We start from the raw sequence: 18,607 nt of genomic DNA on the forward strand, positions 1-18,607 counted from the left end.
GGCAGATGCTCTAACATCTCTCCACAGTTGCCATGTCAGGGAAAAAAGAATCTAAAGAACATGCACCCATTCTGCTTTGCTTTGCCCAGAACTGACACTGTTATTTCTACCCATAGCCCCTTGAATAGGACTAGTCATATGGACTATCTAGTAGCGGGCAGGGAAGTGTGAGAAGAACAAGGATATTCAGTTAATGATAAATATCTTTGCCACGACCCTCAAGCCCCCAGTCAGTAAGATGCTCTCAGTCACATTCCAGTATCTTTACCCCTGTCCCCTACCCCAGGACAGTGCAGTGTAGAGAAGCAGTGTGGACTGTGAAGTCAATTTGAGGCCACTGAATCCCAACTCCACCCTATTCTAATTGTGCAAGTTGGAACAAGCTATTTTGTTTCTCTAATCCTCAATTTCCTCATCTATAAAATGAGGATTCCAACGCCTACCTTTTAGGATTGTTGCAATGATAAGAAATTATCTAGGCAAACCCTTTGGCAAAGAGTAATACTCATTGATTATAATCAGAAGAAGAAGGAGCAAATATTTAGGGCAGCAATTCTCAGCTCCAGTGCTGCAACACCGCAAGACATATCGAATGATGTCAAGGAGTGTTGTAACATCTTCAAGATGCTCCCCAAATAAGTTTGTTTTAAATTCCCTTTACTTACTCAAATAAATTGTCTATAGGTCACTAGAAGTAGGATTGGACATCATTCTTGGTGACATATGAGAGAAGTGAAGTTTGTCTTTATTATTCAACCTTTGCCCCTTCTTTGATATCCTCTCCCCTATTCCAGGCCCCAGGCTTTGGATCAGCCCAATAGGAATCCCATCTTAGCCACTCCCTATAAGTTAGTTAGCTCCATTAAAGTTGGGACAGCCATGAGTATTTTGTAAGGGTTGTTTACAGGATCAAATAATGCAGGTAAAGTCCTCAGCACGATATAACTAACTGTCCTCTGGCTTACTTCTTCATGGTCATGCCTGAGCTTTGGAGAAGAGGATAGGAGTGAAAATTACAAGAGCTGTTTCATAAAAATCTCCACGAAATAATGAAAGCCCAAGACAATGCTGGGTTGTAACTTAACTAACAGAGATCAGCATGTATTGGGGTAAGAGGATTCTTCTACTCCTAGACATCCAGGATTTAAATTTAAAATTTTTTTTAAAGATTGTATTTATTTATTTGAGAGAGACAGAGGGAGCACAAGCAGGGGGAGGAGCAGAGGGAGAGGAACAGCAGACTCCATGTTGAGCATAGAGCCTGAAGCAGGGCTTGATCCCACAACTGTGAGATCATGACCTGAGCAGAAACCAAGAGTCATATGCTTAATCAACTGAACCACCCAGGGCACTCCCCGCCAAATTTTTTTAAGTAAGAAAATTACACATTTTATTTTTTTTTTTAAAGATTTTACTTATTTATTCACGAGAGACACAGAAAGAGAGAGAGGCAGAAACACAGGCAGAGGGAGAAGCAGGTTCCATGCAGGGAGCCCGACGTGGGACTCAATCCGGGGTCTCCAGGATCAGGCCTTGGGCTGAAGGTGGCGCTAAACCGCTGAGCCACCAGGGCTGCCCAAAAATTACACATTTTAATTCAGAGTTCTGACTTCTCTTAAAGAATCAGAAAATCTGTGCCCGATGGTAGCAATTAACCCTTTTTTAGACAAAGTTGTGTTCTCCATTTGCCACTGTTCCCACCACTTCCTATTGTTTTACCACTTGCCTATTCCACTGAACTGCTTAACCTCTGTAAGAATTTGACTTTATGACCTCCTGCCAGTAAGTTCAGGAAGTTGGTGATGGTGGCCATAACAGGGGTAAAATTGGCAAAGGAATTTGTAAGCTATTTTCAGTGATTCAAAAAACCTAATGGCAGTGATTTTATTATTAACCTATAAAAGATTGCCCAGGTTAATTAAGTCAAGCACCAGATTTCTTTGCTTTGAAATGGAATTACATCAACTGAGTAATTGTGTTGTAATCATAAAAGAAGTTCAGACTGGCAAGTAGCTATCACTGATGTTTTATTTATTTCTTTATTTTAATTTGAGTAGGCTTCATACCCAGTGTGGAACCCAATGCAGGGCTTGAACTCATAATCCTGAGATCAAGACCTGAGCTGAGATCAAGAGTCAGATGCTTAACTGACTGAGCCATCCAGGCACCCCAATATCACTGATGTTTTGAAAATTGGGAAAGCAGATTATTATTACCTAATAAATTCAGGTGCTTGATAGACCAGTTTTGTTTTGTTTTGTTTTGTTTTGTTTTGTTTTGTTTTCAAAAAATGGGGCCCTAGACGGAGAAAAATAATTATTGTAAAAGGTTCCTCTATTGATAGAGGTGGAGAAGATAGCAACTGATAGAAAGGTGGAGAAGATAGCAACTGGCTTTGTCTGTCACTTCTCCACTGGTATTTGTCAAAAACAGACTATTAATGTTGGAATTTCAAGTAGCTTATGGTAGATAGAGAAGACACTTAGGGAAAGGTTATGGGGGCTTCTTTTAAGTTCTAGAATTTCATGACCTTTTAAGTCAGGTTCTAGGCTGAACTTCTCATTTTAAATAAGAGACACAGTTTGGGGCTGCTTGGGTGGCTCAGTTGACTAAATGTCCAACTCTTGATTCTAGCTCAGCTCATGATCTCAGGCTCATAAGATCCAGCCCCACCTCAGGCTCTTGCTGGGTGTGGATTCTTTTTCTCCCTCTCCTTCTGCCCCTCATCCCCCTCAATAATAATAATAATAATAATAATAATAATAATAATAACACACAATTTTTATTTTTATTTTTTTAATATAGATTATTTATTTATTTATTTATTTATTTATTTATTTATTTATTTATGATAGACACACACACACAGACAGAGAGAGAGAGAGAGGCAGAGACACAGGAGGACAAAGAAGCAAGCTCCATGCTGGGAGCCTGATTTGGGACTCGATCCCAGGACTCCAGGATTGCTCCCTGGGCCAAAGGCAGGTGCCAAACCACTGAGCCACCCAGGGATCCCCCAGACACAATTTTTAATAAAGGCTCTGTGTTTTTTTCAAAACCGAAACAAAATGAAATGCAGTGACTGTTTATGATATTGCCATGCTCTGTTAAAACCACTTAATGTCCCTTGTCTGTGCTAATGTACAAGGTCACAGTAGTTTATAAGGGTGAAGAGATTCTCTACTGATGACCTGTAATACTTAAGGATTGCCATATGTCCTAGAACAAAGCTGATTCATAATTCTACTAGGTAGGGCAAAGGTATTACGTTTTCATTTTTCTTGCCAACTCCTTTCAGCATTTAACTAAACTATTTGGGAATCTTTTGAGCATCACATGCATTAACATGAAATTTAACATGAAAATTAATCCTAATCCTTCTTCTAATTCAACCTCCTTATTTTCCAAAGGCCCAAGAGAGCTTAAAGGACTTGTCCAAGGTAACACAAGCAAGACTGGAATTCGGGTCTCCTGATTCCAAGACCAATTTAATAGGTTTTCCCCATTTCCCATTCCACTTTAAACTATCCCAATCATTGCCTGAGATCTAGTTTTTTCCATGTAGTCTCTGGAATTCTCCTTAATTGTCTAAACTTTCAGATTTTCACAATCCTCCTACTTTGTTCTTACACTGTTTTCACAAGGCTTCCAAATTCTACTTTGAGAAATCCTGAATGAGGAGCAAGATCTGAAGGCTTCCCCACAAAAACCTGCTGGGGCCTCCAGGAAGACTGAAAAACCTGTAAGTCCCAGTCTTTAATGGTCTCTCCATTCCATGCAGAAGGTTCCAAGGAAGCAGAGAGAAGCCTAACAAGGAGGATGTGTCTGGGTCCCTCTTACACACAACACTGTTGGGATTTCATACAATCTGCTCATTTCCTCTCTGCTTCCGTGTCAGTGAGAAACTTTTAACCACTTGGCTGATAGCAGATCTCTTGCTTTCTCTCTTGCTGTGGCACATTTAGCTACTGCAATATTAGACCAAAAATTCTGGTTTTTTCCCCCTAAGTTAGAGGGTGAGCACAGCAGATATCAAAGGTGGTTCTGAGCAAGAGGGCTTCTTCTCCTAACCCATCCCACTGTGTGGGACAGCAAAGCAGAGATTCTCAGGGAAAGAGAATGAAGAAATAATGGAAGTAGTGAAGGTTGATGATAAATCAGAAGAGCTGCAATTTATAACAGAGGTATACGAGAAGAGTATAGGCTGATTCATAATTAATGTTGCTGGATCTAGGCAAACAACTGTGCCAAAAGGGCAAAGGCTGCTTTGTGTGCAGAGCCGTTGGCTAGCCCATGTCCCCGGCAGTTTTCATCTCCATCCCCACATAGAGCTTACAAAGTCAGCGACTGTGTCACCAAACCAGGATGAGATGAGAAAAATAAGGACATATGCTGACTTTTTCATAATGCTAAATTTATTCTGTTTAAAGGAATGCCTTATATTCTGAGATTATATCCATCCTTTTTTTAGTCCTAAAACATTTCATTTATGAGACGACAGTGAAAGTAGATGATAATTGATATTATTTATGTACTTCTTTGGCAACTCAAAAATTGATCACTCTATGTTCAGCTCTCCTTTCCATTTTGGTATTGCACTTATTCATGAAACCCAAATGTCTGCCCATTTCCTACCTAGAAAAATACATACTAAATGGTAAACGGTGACCAAGCTTTTTGGAGCAAACCTCCATTAAATAACATATGCTTCAAGGAGAAGACAACAGAATCTTACTTTTCCTTCTTAATAGTTTTCTCCATAAAAATGTTCTGCAAGAATATCAAATTAGTCATCACAGCTACTGTTAAGTGCCTAATGAAACACTTCTTCATAACCTCTGACAATTTGACAGGAGTGAATTTAATAATAACAATAAATACAGATGGGACTACATTAAATCAAGGAAGTCCTGATGCAAAACTCTTGTTGTGTTGGATGGCATCTCAGCTTTCTCATCTGAAATGAACCAAGAAATCAATTATAATGATGATCATGGCAATAAGAAAAAAAATTCAAAACAAAATCCACACTCTCGGAAAGAATGCCTTCGTTCTTTTTACTGACTGCTTACTTCTCCAAGGCTGGGGCCAACAGAGTAAAAGGAAGCCCCACAGAGAAGGCAGTGTTCAGAATGAGGACTGTTGCTTCTGACGTCGTTGTGAAGGAGAAGCCGCATGGCTTCCCCCAGGGTCAGCCCTCTCAGTCATTTACATTATGTAGCTATACAATGCAGGAGCTGGACAGTAGCCCAGAACTTCCTAAGTGGAAAACAGGCTTAAGAGCAAGGGTAGTATTCTCAGTTCTAGGCAACCTTCCAATGGAGCCTCACCTGTCTTCTTCTAAAGTAGAGGCAGATTCTCCTCCACCCTCCATTCTAATCTGAACCTCTTCACCTCCCAGCACCTCCCATCTCAGGAGGAGTTTGCCCAGGATGGGCTTTATGACACACACCACTGTTACCTGTCTGCTCATGGAAAATCATTGGCCCCAGCCCAGAGTACTTACAAAGCGGTTTCTCTTTGAGGATCTTCATTCTTTATGCAGAGCTAAAAGCAAACACAGGGGCAATGAGTTTGCCTGCTTTTCTAAGGCTGTAGATAAACATTTTGAATGTATCAATGTGGCTCAAGGGATAGGAAGCCCAAATGTCTGTTAATCTCCTACCAAGAAAAGTACTCATCAATACAGAGGTAGCTGGAAATATAGAACCTCTGCACTGGTGCAGGTCTTATGTCTTTGGCCATACTAATTATTTCTACTGATCCTACAAAGATGTAATTCTTAAACCAAAATGCTTCCAGGATTCTTAGGTAGTTGAATATTTCTTTTTCCTTTCCTTTTCTTCCTTTCTTCCTTTTTCTTTTCCCAGGAAAAAATTTTGCTTTGGATTGGCACCAGGGGGTGGGTGAATTTCTTCTTGGGAGACGTTGTTCCCCTGAATCACACCCAGTTACCATATGTTTCAAGAACACCTCTTGCTGCATAACTAACAGCCTAGATCATACAGGTCTTTCCTTAGAGGCTTTCTGCCACATTTGCCTCCCTTTGGCACTGGGTGGAGCCAAATGCATGGCATTAACCTATGCATACACATACTCGGCATCAAGCTAACTGACAAGGTTAACCCTTCAACAATTCAAACTTTAGCTCATTACTACCAGGGACTGTGGCTATACTCAGAGGTGAACTGCTGTTCAGTGTCACTTTTTTCATGCAGATCTCTGAATCCACAGTAGATGTTTCTCTGTATGTTTATTTATTGTACCAAAGGTACCATAGCAACAATAAAGGGAAATTTAAAAGAAAGAAATATCAGCCCCAAATCCCCTATTCCTAACACCACAGCTATTTTCATACAGGTTTTGTCCATATGTATTTCCATTCTTTGCTAAAGCTGTATTCATCATATGTGTGCCATTTTATTCCTTTGAGCTACTTCCATTTTGGTCTTTGGAGAGACCAGATTGTCCAACTATGGTTCCCAACTCTATAGTCATTTAGATAGCCAGTTTCCTGACTGGATTTAGATGAATTTATACCTCAATAGCTTAGAATATTTAGATACCTTCATTATTCTTTTTCTTCTAGCAATCAGTCCAAAGCACAATGTCAGAAAGACCACAATACATGCGGCAATAATGGGTTCTTTTGGCACAGTCACAGCTCTATCTGTTGGAAATGCAAACACAAGGAATAGCAACTAACATTTACATGAGTCTAATTTACGTACTTCTATGTCCCAGCCATGATGCCTTGCACTTCACATATATCATCCTCTTAATTAAATCCTTCAAACAAACCCAATAATACCTACCCAAGTTTTACTCTCTTATTGGTAACCAGATTTGGTATTTTTTCCTTCATATTTATTAGGCAAGATAATCCCAACACATAGGATAAACGCTTGTGCTCAAGATCTGTGCTTTCACTTCTAGCTTTGTGTGGCCTCATTTAGAAACTACTCTACTGAGCTATGAAGCCCGGAGAGGTTCATGGCAAACATAGTTAGCCTGAGCACCAGCAGCAGAGCACTTAAAGCTGTGAAGGCAGCCCACAGCCAAGAAAATAATAGAGCAGGAAAAAATAAGAAAAACAAGTTGGTTTGGAAGAGCTCCACCCAAAACAGGATCCTGCCCACTTGAAAGCCAATTTGCCAAACTAGCATCCAGCTTGCCATATGAGTTGTGTATATATATATTTTTTTATATCACGGAGCACTTGTGATTCCTTCGTAACCAAGAGGGATGATATAATTCCCTAATCTCTGCATGTAATTTTACAGCCGGTTAGAATGACAGGGCCAGGGGACTCCTGGGTGGCTCAGTGGTTGAGTGTCTGCCTTTGGTTCAGGTCATGATCCCAGGGTCCTGGGATCAAGTCCTGCATCAGCCTCCCCGCAGGAAGCCTGCTTCTCCCTCTGCCTCTGTCCTCTCTCTCTCATGAATAAATAAACAAAATCTTTGAAAAAAAACACACACACAAAAGAATGACTCGGCTAGGGGTCCCTACCAGCCATGCTTTTGTGGAGAGGTGAATAGCCTCAACTTCAATAAGCTGCCTCTTCTACCCCTTCTATCCTAGGAGTACTTGGGTTATTTGTGGCTTTGGTTTTTAAAGCAAGCGGCCCCTGGGCATACTGTCACTCTGCAGGACAAATTACTGAACACGCCAGTAATCACAGTAATGGGCATTGAACTGCAGTGGCTCTTCCTCCCCACCAGCCACTGTGTTTGTGTCCCAGATCTCCCCGAAGGGGGAGGAAATAAGCCCAGTGGTCACATAGTCCAACACTTCTGGCAGGGGTTCAGTTGGCTTCCTAGGAACTAGCAAGAAAGGCAATGAGTGGGCACAGGGAAGCAAACGACAAAGTGAATAATATTCTAACAAGAAAGAAGAGCCTCAGCTTGCTTGGCTGCTCTGAGCATATTGGCCTCGGACCAGAAAATGTGTGCATGAGCATTTTCTGCATCTGCTGTGCCAGGTATCTTGCCTTTCTCTTTTTTGATTTTTTCAGAAAAATAAAATTCTGTTTCAACTGATCCATATGATCCAATTAGAACAAGAAGGAACTTATTAAATGTACCCAAACAGAGGCTTTCTTTTTCTTTTTTAAGATTTTATTATTTATTTGAGAGAGAGAAAGAGCACAGAGGGAGAAGGAGAAGCAGACTCCCCACTGAGCAGAGAGCCTAACAGGGGGCTAGATCCCAGGACCCCAAGATCACAACCCAAACCAAAGGCAGAAGCTTAACCCACGGAGCCACCCAGGTACCTCAAATTTTCTAACCAGAAAATTAACTTAGCTTGCCCAAGTTTGCAGATGACATCATCTGATATGTCTCTCAACTTCATAATTGAAGTTTTAACATGAAAGCAAACTTTAACGATTTTTTTAGTATGCCTGTATATTCAGCAACTAAAATTGACAGTTAAGGGTCTTAATAAATGTTTTTTTCAAATTAGAAGAGATGTTATCTAAGAAAACTTGACTACTTTAATCAAACTTTCAGAATCTGTATCAAAAAAACAAGTTATTTTTGAACTTGGATTCAGTTAATAGCAGCAAAGAATGATTGACAGCCTTGACTACTGCCAATTTCTATCTCACACTGTCCTGCTTGTTTCAACACCCGAAAATTTCCAGGGCTGGGGCACTGCCTAAAAAAGCCCTCAAGACTCAACATCCTCTACGGGTCTTCTGTGCTGTGCTTAGACTGCGGCTTTCTTTATCCTGGTACCAAGATGGTTGTTCCTATTTCAGTCATCACAGCTGCATTCTTGAGAGTTTCTTTTCATGCTGCTCACCTCAAGGTCAATTTTTGCCACAATCACCAGTGGTACGTGGAGGTGGGGGAACACTGGTCTGCATTCCGTTTGCTCTCTGACCTCATTTCTTTCTACTGTCTTCCTTGCTTTCTCTGCTCAGGTCCCCTTTCTCTTCTTGTATGAATGAGAAATATGAGGAGGGAAGAACACTTGGAACTTCATTTGTTCCCTGTTATTAATTGCAGGTGTGAAGAATCTGGGTAGATGGAGCATGAAGCCAAGAGAAAGACCTTTCAGGAACCATCTTCCCCCTCCCTCCTTACTGCTTAGCCTGTAGATCACAATTTCAGGGATAAGAATGATTTTAGAGATTCATTTTCTTATCTATTTTATCTTTCTCTTGGTGTTTCTGACTTCTCTTTCTGGTTGTCATTGGCTGTAAACTCAAAAGTCCAGTTCCAACGAACCTTGTTGCCCAGGAGAATTCATGAAAAGTACTCCTCCCTAAACGCTGATCAGAATTGTCCCCCCACTTGTTTCTAAAAAGGACCTTTACTCAAAAAGCAGTGTTTCATATGGAATGGGCATCCCAAATGGAAGATTTGGAATTCTTAGTGGAAATTCCTTAGATAGGGATGACTCACTAAAGAAAATCATAGCTACTAATCACAACTGTCATCATCAATTGCCACAAAAACATTTATGAAAACCTATTCTGACTTTTTGCGAGTTACCATTACTTAAAAAGAGAGTTACCAGAGAGAGAGAGAGAAAGAGAGAGTTACCTTTGACGATGAGGTGAAAGTCCTTGGTCTCCATTTGCAGAGATGAATTTGCAACACAGCTGTAGGTTCCATTGTCAGATTTCTTGACTTTGGTGATTGACAGTTGAAGAGACTCACTTGTCTGGTGGACTTGGTGATTTTTCTCTAAATTCAGGATATCACTATTTCTGTGCCACATCATTTGAGCCTGGGGGTTGGATCTCACATTGCAAACCAACTTCACATCACTGCCTTCCTCAACTGTTTGGAAGTCGTCTCCACTTAGAATAGGAGGAACTGCAAGACTCAAGCATTTAGGTTGAATTAGCAGATAAGCAGTAATTTACTATCAGTGTTCAAGATTTCCCTTCAGTCCATCTCATGGAGTAATTCATTAATTTGACAAAAATTTATTGAAGGGCACCTGGGTGGCTCAGTGGTTGAGGGTCTGTCTTCAGCTCAGATCATGGTCCCAGGGTCCTAGGATCAAGCCCCACATTGGTATCCCCGCAGGAAGCCTGCTTCTCCCTCTGCCTATGTCTCTGCCTCTCTCTCTCTGAGTCTCTTATGAATAAACAAATAATTTTTTTAAAATTTGTTGAGCATCTACTCTGTGCCAAGTGTTGGACTAGGAACTGGGGATACAATGGTAAATTATATACATCCAGTTCCAAACCTCGTAGAACTTTTATGTGGTACAGAAGATAAACCATGAAACAAATGTATATAATAATGAATCTGGGGGTGCCTGAGTGGCTCAGTCAGTAAAGTGTCCAACTCTTGGTTTCAGCTCTCGTCATGATCTCAGGGTGGTGGGATCCAACCCTGTTTGGGCTCCACGCTCAGGGAGGAGTCTGCCTGAAGATTCTCTCCCTCTGCCCCTCCTCCCATTTCCACGCATGAGCACTCTCTCTGTCTCTCAAATAAATAAATCTTTCTTTAAAATAATGAATCTGTACCAAGTAGACAATTTATAACACTACCTAAAAGTATAAGCCTTGAGTCTTTGCTCTCTGAAACCCATCTGTACTAATATGTTGGAGAAAAGAGTATAATATGAAGAAAGCAGAAATTGCAGTTATCGGTAATTCCATCCATGCCACTTACTCTGACCTTGGGAAAGTTACTTAACTGCTACGTAACCGCTCAGTTTCCTCATCTAGAAAAGTGGGATATTACCTACCTCACAAGGGGTTGTAAAGATTAAATGACATAATGCCTGCAAAGAATTTACCACAGTGCTAATAACCATTATTGTGGTGGTGGTGGTGGCAGTGGCCACGGTGGTTTTGTGGTGTCCTCACATCCTCTGTTTTTGCATTTCATCTAACCACATTTGCCCTGGCTACATTTACCAGTACCTATTTGCATTTCCTCAGTGATCCTCTAGAAATAATCTCCTCCCAGAAGGTGTTCCAATGGTGGCAACTCTGACATCCATGGAAAGTATGATCTTCTGAGTCTCTCTCATTCCTCTGTTAAAGCAAGTCCTTAGTCCCTCTATGATAAGAGCAGTCATTGAGACATAGATACTTGAACACATTTATCCTCACCAGATAATTCCAGCCCTCACCCCCACACGGCTTTCCAACATCCAAGGGGAGAAATGGCTGAGCTCTTTCTCTTCTCCTTGCCCCTTGCTTTTCTGGTCAAGGTGCTGAAGATTAATAAAGTGCTTGAAAAGTGGGTAGTAGGAAAGAGATAGAGGTGGAGAAGAGGAAAAAGGAAGCTTGTATAATCTGTGCACTGAATAATTAGACCATGAGTAGGCTGTGCTATTAATAACTCTTTCTGAAGAATGACATTTTGTTGCTCTTTGGAATGAGCTTGAAATTCTGTATCCATATCCAACAAGAATGTTACATGGTATTCAGATATGTAGGAAGCTGCTAGAATAGATAACACTATTACCAAATATATCATAGGACCTGTGGACATGCCCTATTAGTTGTTCCTTTTATTTAACTATTTAAAATTAATTTTGAAGTCTATCAACTATACATGAGTATTCTTTTTTTGCAAAAATTAGTACGTTTCAGATAAAGTTAAGGTCGTCTTTGATTCCATCTTGTTCACTTTCTAGCTCCCCAAAGATATCCACTGCTATGAGTTTGATGTAAATCCTTGCAGATCTTTTTTTTCTCAGATCTTTTTTAAAAACCATTTTTATACATATAATGTACCAATAGGAAATACATCATATTGTTTTAGAAGACTTACATAAAAGACTTTATTCTCTCAATAGCTTGTATCTTTTTGAGATATATCCACATTGAACCATAGAGACCTAGCTCATTGTTTTAGAGCGCTACAGTGTAATATAGGACACTTTAATCATTTTACTTCATGGGCATTCTTTTTTTTTTTCTTCAGGGTGAGGGAGTGGAAGGGTAGAAAGAGAAGGAGAGAGAGAATCTTAAGTAGGCTCCACACCCAGCACAGAGCCCCACACAGGGCTCCCCATGGGGCTCAACACAGAGTTCTTAGCAGAGCTCATTGGGAGGCTCAATCTCACAATCCTGAGATCATAACCTGAGCCAAAATCAAGAGTCAGTCACTTAACCAACTGAGCGACCCAGGAACCCCTAGCCAAACCAATTTTAAAAAGGTAAATAACCCCCCCCCCAAAAAAAGGTAAATAACCCAATAGAAAAAATGGGCAAAGGACATGAGCAGGCATTTCACAGAAAAGAAACATAACAGCCAATACACTTATGAAAGGGTGGACACCCTCATTCTTAATTTGGAAAATGAAAATAAAATTTCAAATCAGGCTGGCAAGTTCTTAGAGTTTGAGGGTACTCAGTGCTCACGAGGGTATGGGGAAATAGGCACCCTCATGCATTGTTGCAGGAGCATAAATAGGGCAATTAGGCAACACCAAACAAATGTTAAAATACACACACTCTTTAGTCCCAAATTTCAAGTACCACTTAATATAGGGCAGACAGCACAGACTGACTAGCAGTTTCTCCCCCCTCACTCACAAATGACATTCAGCACCACGGAAACGGACACCGACTGATTTCTCTGCAGTTTGCAGGTAAAGGTGACTCCGTTGTCATCTTCACTGATGGAGGAGACACACACAGAGCTGGAATTGATTTTGTTTCCAGATTTCAAATCCACTGTCCCCTCTTCTCGGTACCAGAGAAGTTCTTCCTCTCTGGTGTGGTTTTGAACAGCACATTTCAGAGATTCTTGGGAGCCGAGCCAAGTGTCCAAGATATAGTTCTCAGTTCTATCATTCACAGTTAGAACAGAACCTGGGAGGGCAGGAAGAAACCATTAACACAAAATGAATGATCTAAGTGGCATAAACAGGGGATTGGTTAAATAAATCACTTTACACCAGTACAATGAACTACTCTACAATAATTAAAAAGTCATAGTGATCTATACAATTTTACAAGGGAAAAGCTTCAGAATGTATTATTAACTTTAAAAAAAAGGAAAATGTTAAAATGATGATTACCAGATTTTGCTGTACGTTGGAATCACTTGGGGAATCTTTAAAAACATACTGATGCTTGATTTCCACCCTCAGACATTATGATTTATTGATATGAGTGCAATCTGGGCATTGCATTTGCAAAAAGCCTTCAGGCAATTCTAATGTGCAGTGAAGTTTCAGAACTACTATGCACAGAACTATCCCATTGACACACACATACACACACATGCATGCACACATGCATGCATTTATGAGAAAAAATCTTGGGGAAAATCTCACTGTGTATACTGAGTAGGATTGATAAAAATAGAGAAAAAAGTAAAAAAAAAAAAAAAAAAAAAAACCTTTCCAGACTTAAATTGTTTATGTGAAAGTAGCAAAGGGAGTTGAAAGTAACAAAGGGAGGGGGCAGGAGAGGAAAATACAAATGAAAAAGGACTATAGTAAAATTGAAACATACTTAAGATACAACTTTAGGAGAATAGGCATAATGTAAAGTACATCTATAATAATAACTATAAATATATAAAATTGAACATACAATTGAATATGGGCAGAAGCCAATTTGAAAAGCTTTCTGATTAAGTGTGGCAGGATTGTGGAAATTTTGGTTCTGCATTTCTTATGTCTTATTTGGGCAGTGCAGTAAAATAATTGATGTTTAAATAGCTATGGTTTGAGGGTAGTCGAGGTGTGGTGGAAGGATAATCAGGATACATAGCAGTTGGTTTTCATCTCTGATTTCCAGAAATCCATTCACTGTAACACACCTGAATTTCAGTTCTTACTTTCTTGGTTCAGGACCAAGTAACCACAGCTAAAAATGGCGTTAGCTGCCACAGACTTGTTTTCTACAGAACATTTGTTAATACAGTCTGTAAACACATGAACTTTTCCTTTAAAATGCACAAAGTACTGGTGAAAACTATGTGATTGCTGCCTAGTATTTTTCAAAAATCTGGAAGAATATATATCAAAATGTTGTTGAGTGATTATCTCTGGATGATGGGATTTGGTTTTCTTCATTCTTTTTTTTTTTATTAAAGATTTTAATTTTTTTTTAGAGAAGGATCAAGAGAGAGAGAGGACATGACATGTGCACATGCGTGCAGGGTAGAGAGGGGCAGAGAAAGAGGGAGAGAGAGAGAATCCCAAGCAGACTCCCTGCTGAGCTGGAGCCTGACACAGGCCCATCCCATGAAATTAAGAGTCAGACACTCAACCAACTGAGCCACCCAGGCACACCTTCTTTATTCTTTTATATATTCCCCCCCCCCTTTTTTTTTTCACAATGACTACGTATTACTTTTAAAATTGGGGTTTGGAGGGATCTACTTCCAGGGTGGGGTGGAGAACAAATGCAGGGAAGATTTTCCTGTAGCAGTATGCTCAAATAGACATTAAAACTTATTTTGGGGATCCCTGGGTGGCGCAGTGGTTTAGCGCCTGCCTTTGGCCCAGGGCGCAATCCTGGAGACCCAGGATCGAATCCCACGTCGGGCTCCCGGTGCATGGAGCCTGCTTCTCCCTCTGCCTGTGTCTCTGCCTCTCTCTCTCACTGTGTGCCTATCATAAATAAATAATAAAAAAAAATTAAAAAAAAAACTTATTTTGGATGTCATTAGTAATGAAATGCATTGGGATCCCTGGGTGGCTCTGCAGTTTAGCGCCTGCCTTTGGCCCAGGGAGCGATCCTGGAGTCCTGGGATCGAGTCCCATGTTGGGCTCCCGGCATGGAGCCTGTGTCTCTACCTCTCTCTCTCTCTCTCTCTGTCTGTCTATCATGGATAAATAAATAAATAAATCTTAAAAAAAAGTAATGAAATGCATTAAAAAGTAAAAAAATTGTTTTAAAAAGTAGAAAAATTTTGGCTGCGGCTATGGAGATAACAGAATATTTACTCTACCTTGCCATCTCAGAGCCATAAACAATTTTTCCATTTAACATTTTATCATGTTGTCTGACTCCCGTTCTCTGAGCCATACCAACTGTGTATCTGGTGATTTGGATTTTGGATTTTCCCAGAGCCAACTGATCATGTTTTAATCGGGAATTTTTCTTTATTTACAAAGAGACCAAAGGAATATTATTAACTTACTTGTCACCTCATGTGGAAGAAACAAAATCGCTAAGAGAAGAAATTTGCACATTTTCATTAGTTCCCTGATGTTCCACGCCATCTTTAACAAATTTACTTCTGATCTGCTGGGGAAAAAAGGGTGTAGTTTGTTCTGAACTTTGGTCTACACTGAGTTTATGAACCTTCCTCTTGTCTATCTTGCATTTAAAATAAAATCCCAGATGAGTCATCCCAGCTGTAACAGTACTTTTTCTAGTTTTTAATTAAACAATCTTGCTCTGATTACTGAGTTCAAAGTACCTTCAGTATTAAAGATTTTTTTAAGGCAAGAAAATGAAAACCACAAAGATATAGGCTATAAGATATAGGGCAGCCCTGGAGAAGCCCTGGGGAGGGTAGAACCAGTCTTCCCTGGAGAAATGGATAGAATGTCATTTTAACAGAAAGAGAAAATAAACTTGCTTCGTTCACAGACAGTCTCTACTGAACTGTAGTAATTCTGGTTTTGAAAGCCCCTCTTAGGGATCCCTTGGTGGCTCAGTGGTTTAGTGCCTGCCTTCGGTTCAGGGTGTGATCCTGGAGTCCCGGGATCAAATCCTGTATCGGATTCCTTGCATGGAGCCTGCTTCTCCCTCTGCCTGTGTCTCTGCTTCTCTCCCTCTCTCTGTGTCTCTCATGAATAAATAAATAAAAATCTTAAAAAGAAAAAAAAAAAGAAAGCCTCTCTTGGGTCGTTTTGTAAAAGTTGCTCACTGCTAAAGAGAGTTTTTGAGACCCCCTCCAAATCCCATAGACTCAAATGGTTCATAACTTAGAAAAGACTCAGTTGCAGTATGGTCTCTAGTCTTAAACCAAGTTAATCTCTCTGCTTTCTCCCCTCCCACCACCATCGTCCCCCTCTTATATGCGTTCCCTTTAACCCAGTGTAAACTAAAAATAATAGATAATAAAGTCCTCCTTTTTATCCTGCTATGCTTTTGCTTCTGTCATCTGCCTCCCTAGATACTTTCCACTTCATCTGGGAAAAACATGCATTCGTTGACCTCCTTTCAAGAGTACCGCTATGAATATGGTAGAAACACAAGTTGAATGATTCCTATGCAACAGGCACTGTGCTAAACCCTTTACATACATTCTTTCAATCCCCATGAAGTCCCTAGCAACCCTCTTGAGGTCATTTCTAAATGTTTGGAGAGGGGATCCCTGGGTGGCGCAGCGGTTTGGCGCCTGCCTTTGGCCCAGGGCGCGATCCTGGAGACCCGGGATCGAATCCCACATCGGGCTCCCGGTGCATGGAGCCTGCTTCTCCCTCTGCCTGTGTCTCTGCCTCTCTCTCTCTCTCTGTGACTATCATAAATAAATAAAAATTAAAAAAAAATGAATAAATGTTTGGAGAGATTACATAATTTGCCCAAGATCCCAAAGGCAGTAAATGTCAGGGCTAGGATTCAAACCCCATACTCCCAAGGCCAGGCTCTTAACCATCCCATTGCATCCACTGATATTATTCTCCATTAAGAAGCTGCTGTTAGGGGCACCTGGGTGGCTCAGCAGTTGAGCGTCTGCCTTCAGCTCAGGTCATGATCCCAAGGCCCTGAGATCGAGTCCTGTTCATAGGGATCCTGTTTCTCCCTCTGCTAAGTCTCTGCCTCTCTGTGTGTGTCTCTCATGAATTAAAGAAGAAGCAGCAGTGCCGTTAATCCCTTCTGAGCCCTGGCCTCTCCACAGGGGGACATGGAGTTTTGTGCCTTTAATATAAATATTAACATTCAAGAGCTGAAACTTCCCTAGGACTTCTGTAGACAGGCTCTGCTCCTCCTCAAGCCTGTCCTGACAGGAGCAAGCTTCACTCCCGCCAGACTCACCCTTTCTGACTGGTAACCTTACATCAATATTTCCACAAAATGTAGTTAGTACCAACATCAATTCTTTTTGTAATTTTAAAACTTTGCCAAAAAGATTTCTATCAAGGCACTCCAATGGTGATGACCTCAGAATTTGGTCATTTGTAGAGTTTTCTGAAGCACTGACCACCGAAGGTGCCTAATAAGAACTGAGTAAGTGTATGGGCTCCTTGGCAGACCCTGCCCTACCCTAGTAATTAAGGAGGAGGATTAACATCTCCCCTCCCCTTCCACCACACCAGCCAGCATCTTTTAAAAATGAATTTCCCTTACTTGGCTTGTTCTAAATTTTCACAACTCTCTACTCTTCATACAAGACAAAGTTTTACTGCTTACCTGCTGAGCTCTGAAAAGCTGACTTCCTTGGCCAATCGTTCCTTCATCTGGAACCCCAAATCCTTTCCCTATTACCATCTTTATAATACTTGCGTTTAAACACTTTATGACAGTAGAGTCAAGCAAACAAAATAAATTGGGTTCAAAGTCTCTTTCTTTTTATGGATTCTTAGAGAAGACACTAACTAGGAAAGACATCTTCAACTCTAAGTTTTCATGTGTACCCAAATTACCAGGTGGGACCAGATATTACTAAGGATGTAATTATTCCAGGAAAACCTGACCTTGTGCAAAACTGTGTGGCACATTTCACAGAACATTGCCATGTTCAAGTTAGATAATGCACCGGGCTTTATTTTGGCTGCTGTGAAAATCAACCCTCTCCTCAGGCTCGCCCTGTTACCATTCTCAGGATGTCAGATTATCAAAGTTATCTAACTTGAACATGGCAGCCAAAATACTGGAAGATTCCACAACTTAAATAATGCTGGAGACATATTACTTGCCACTGGTAACCTATGCCTGGTGCATAAGCTGTACTGAGCCAAGCACGACAACGAAGAGTTTTATCCCTTTAACTCATGTCTTGTGAGGGAATCCTTGTGTTACACTTTCACAAATTAGCAATTGAAGATAACTTTTTTATTGGTTAAAAAATATGTATGTTTATGGTATTGTTACACTGTGTTACGTGGCTAGTACCGTTCCCATTTATACAAGAATAGAATAAAAGAACATTTACAGTTATCTGCACATTTTAACATGTTGGTGACACATACCAGAGATCTGCCTCTTGGTGGTCGTGTGACTTCACCAAGGTATTTAACCTGTATGAGATTCAAGTTCTTTGTCAAGACAGTGGGAAAAATAATAACGTGCTCCCTACAAAGTCATTGTGAGGAGTAGATAAAGTATGTGAAGCAGCCACACAGTAAGCTCTTAATTAGCAGTAGCTATTATTATTAATAATACAGGCTGGGCAGGCATAATAAATAAAAACAGCCTCAGCATATAATATCGTTCCAGTAAGAATCGTAGCTAAGGGCATTTCTGTGGTTGAGTTGCAAGCACCATCTAAGAAGGTTCGAGTTTGCTTCTCTGTGAATCCAAGAGCAGTGTGTTTTACTATCATCATTTGTAAATGAATTTAGTAATGAACTGATGTCTTGGTTCTGGGTCCCTTGAGAGCTAACTCTGAGGCAAAAGCTTTTGCTGCAAGTAGTTTAATTCAAGGTGATCTCAGGGAGCACAGTAAGGAAATGAGGTAGGGAAGGAAGGATAACGAATAAAGGGTATGTTAA

The 18,607-nt window shown here is 40.5% G+C and overlaps 1 protein-coding gene across 2 annotated transcripts; it reads right to left on the reverse strand.

Moving 5' to 3' along the window:
- Positions 1-4,393: 4,393 nt before the first annotated feature.
- TMIGD1 (transmembrane and immunoglobulin domain containing 1) lies at positions 4,394-17,381 on the reverse strand. Of its 2 annotated transcripts, none has more exons than XM_038546154.1 (7): positions 17,307-17,381; positions 15,085-15,191; positions 12,519-12,797; positions 9,553-9,828; positions 6,567-6,670; positions 5,507-5,547; positions 4,394-4,957 (listed from the first exon to the last, which is right to left on the reverse strand). In XM_038546154.1, exons 1-7 carry the CDS (start codon positions 17,351-17,353, stop codon positions 4,954-4,956), a joined length of 858 nt encoding a protein of 285 aa, XP_038402082.1. In that variant the 5' UTR covers positions 17,354-17,381; the 3' UTR covers positions 4,394-4,953. The 2 variants fall into 2 exon arrangements, with proteins under 2 accessions (XP_038402082.1, XP_038402083.1); XM_038546155.1 differs by having other exon boundaries at positions 15,085-15,188; positions 17,307-17,361.
- Between the last annotated feature and the right edge of the window lie 1,226 nt (positions 17,382-18,607).

Source organism: Canis lupus, chromosome 9, assembly GCF_011100685.1.
Source record: "Canis lupus familiaris isolate Mischka breed German Shepherd chromosome 9, alternate assembly UU_Cfam_GSD_1.0, whole genome shotgun sequence".
Lineage (NCBI taxonomy): Eukaryota > Metazoa > Chordata > Mammalia > Carnivora > Canidae > Canis > Canis lupus.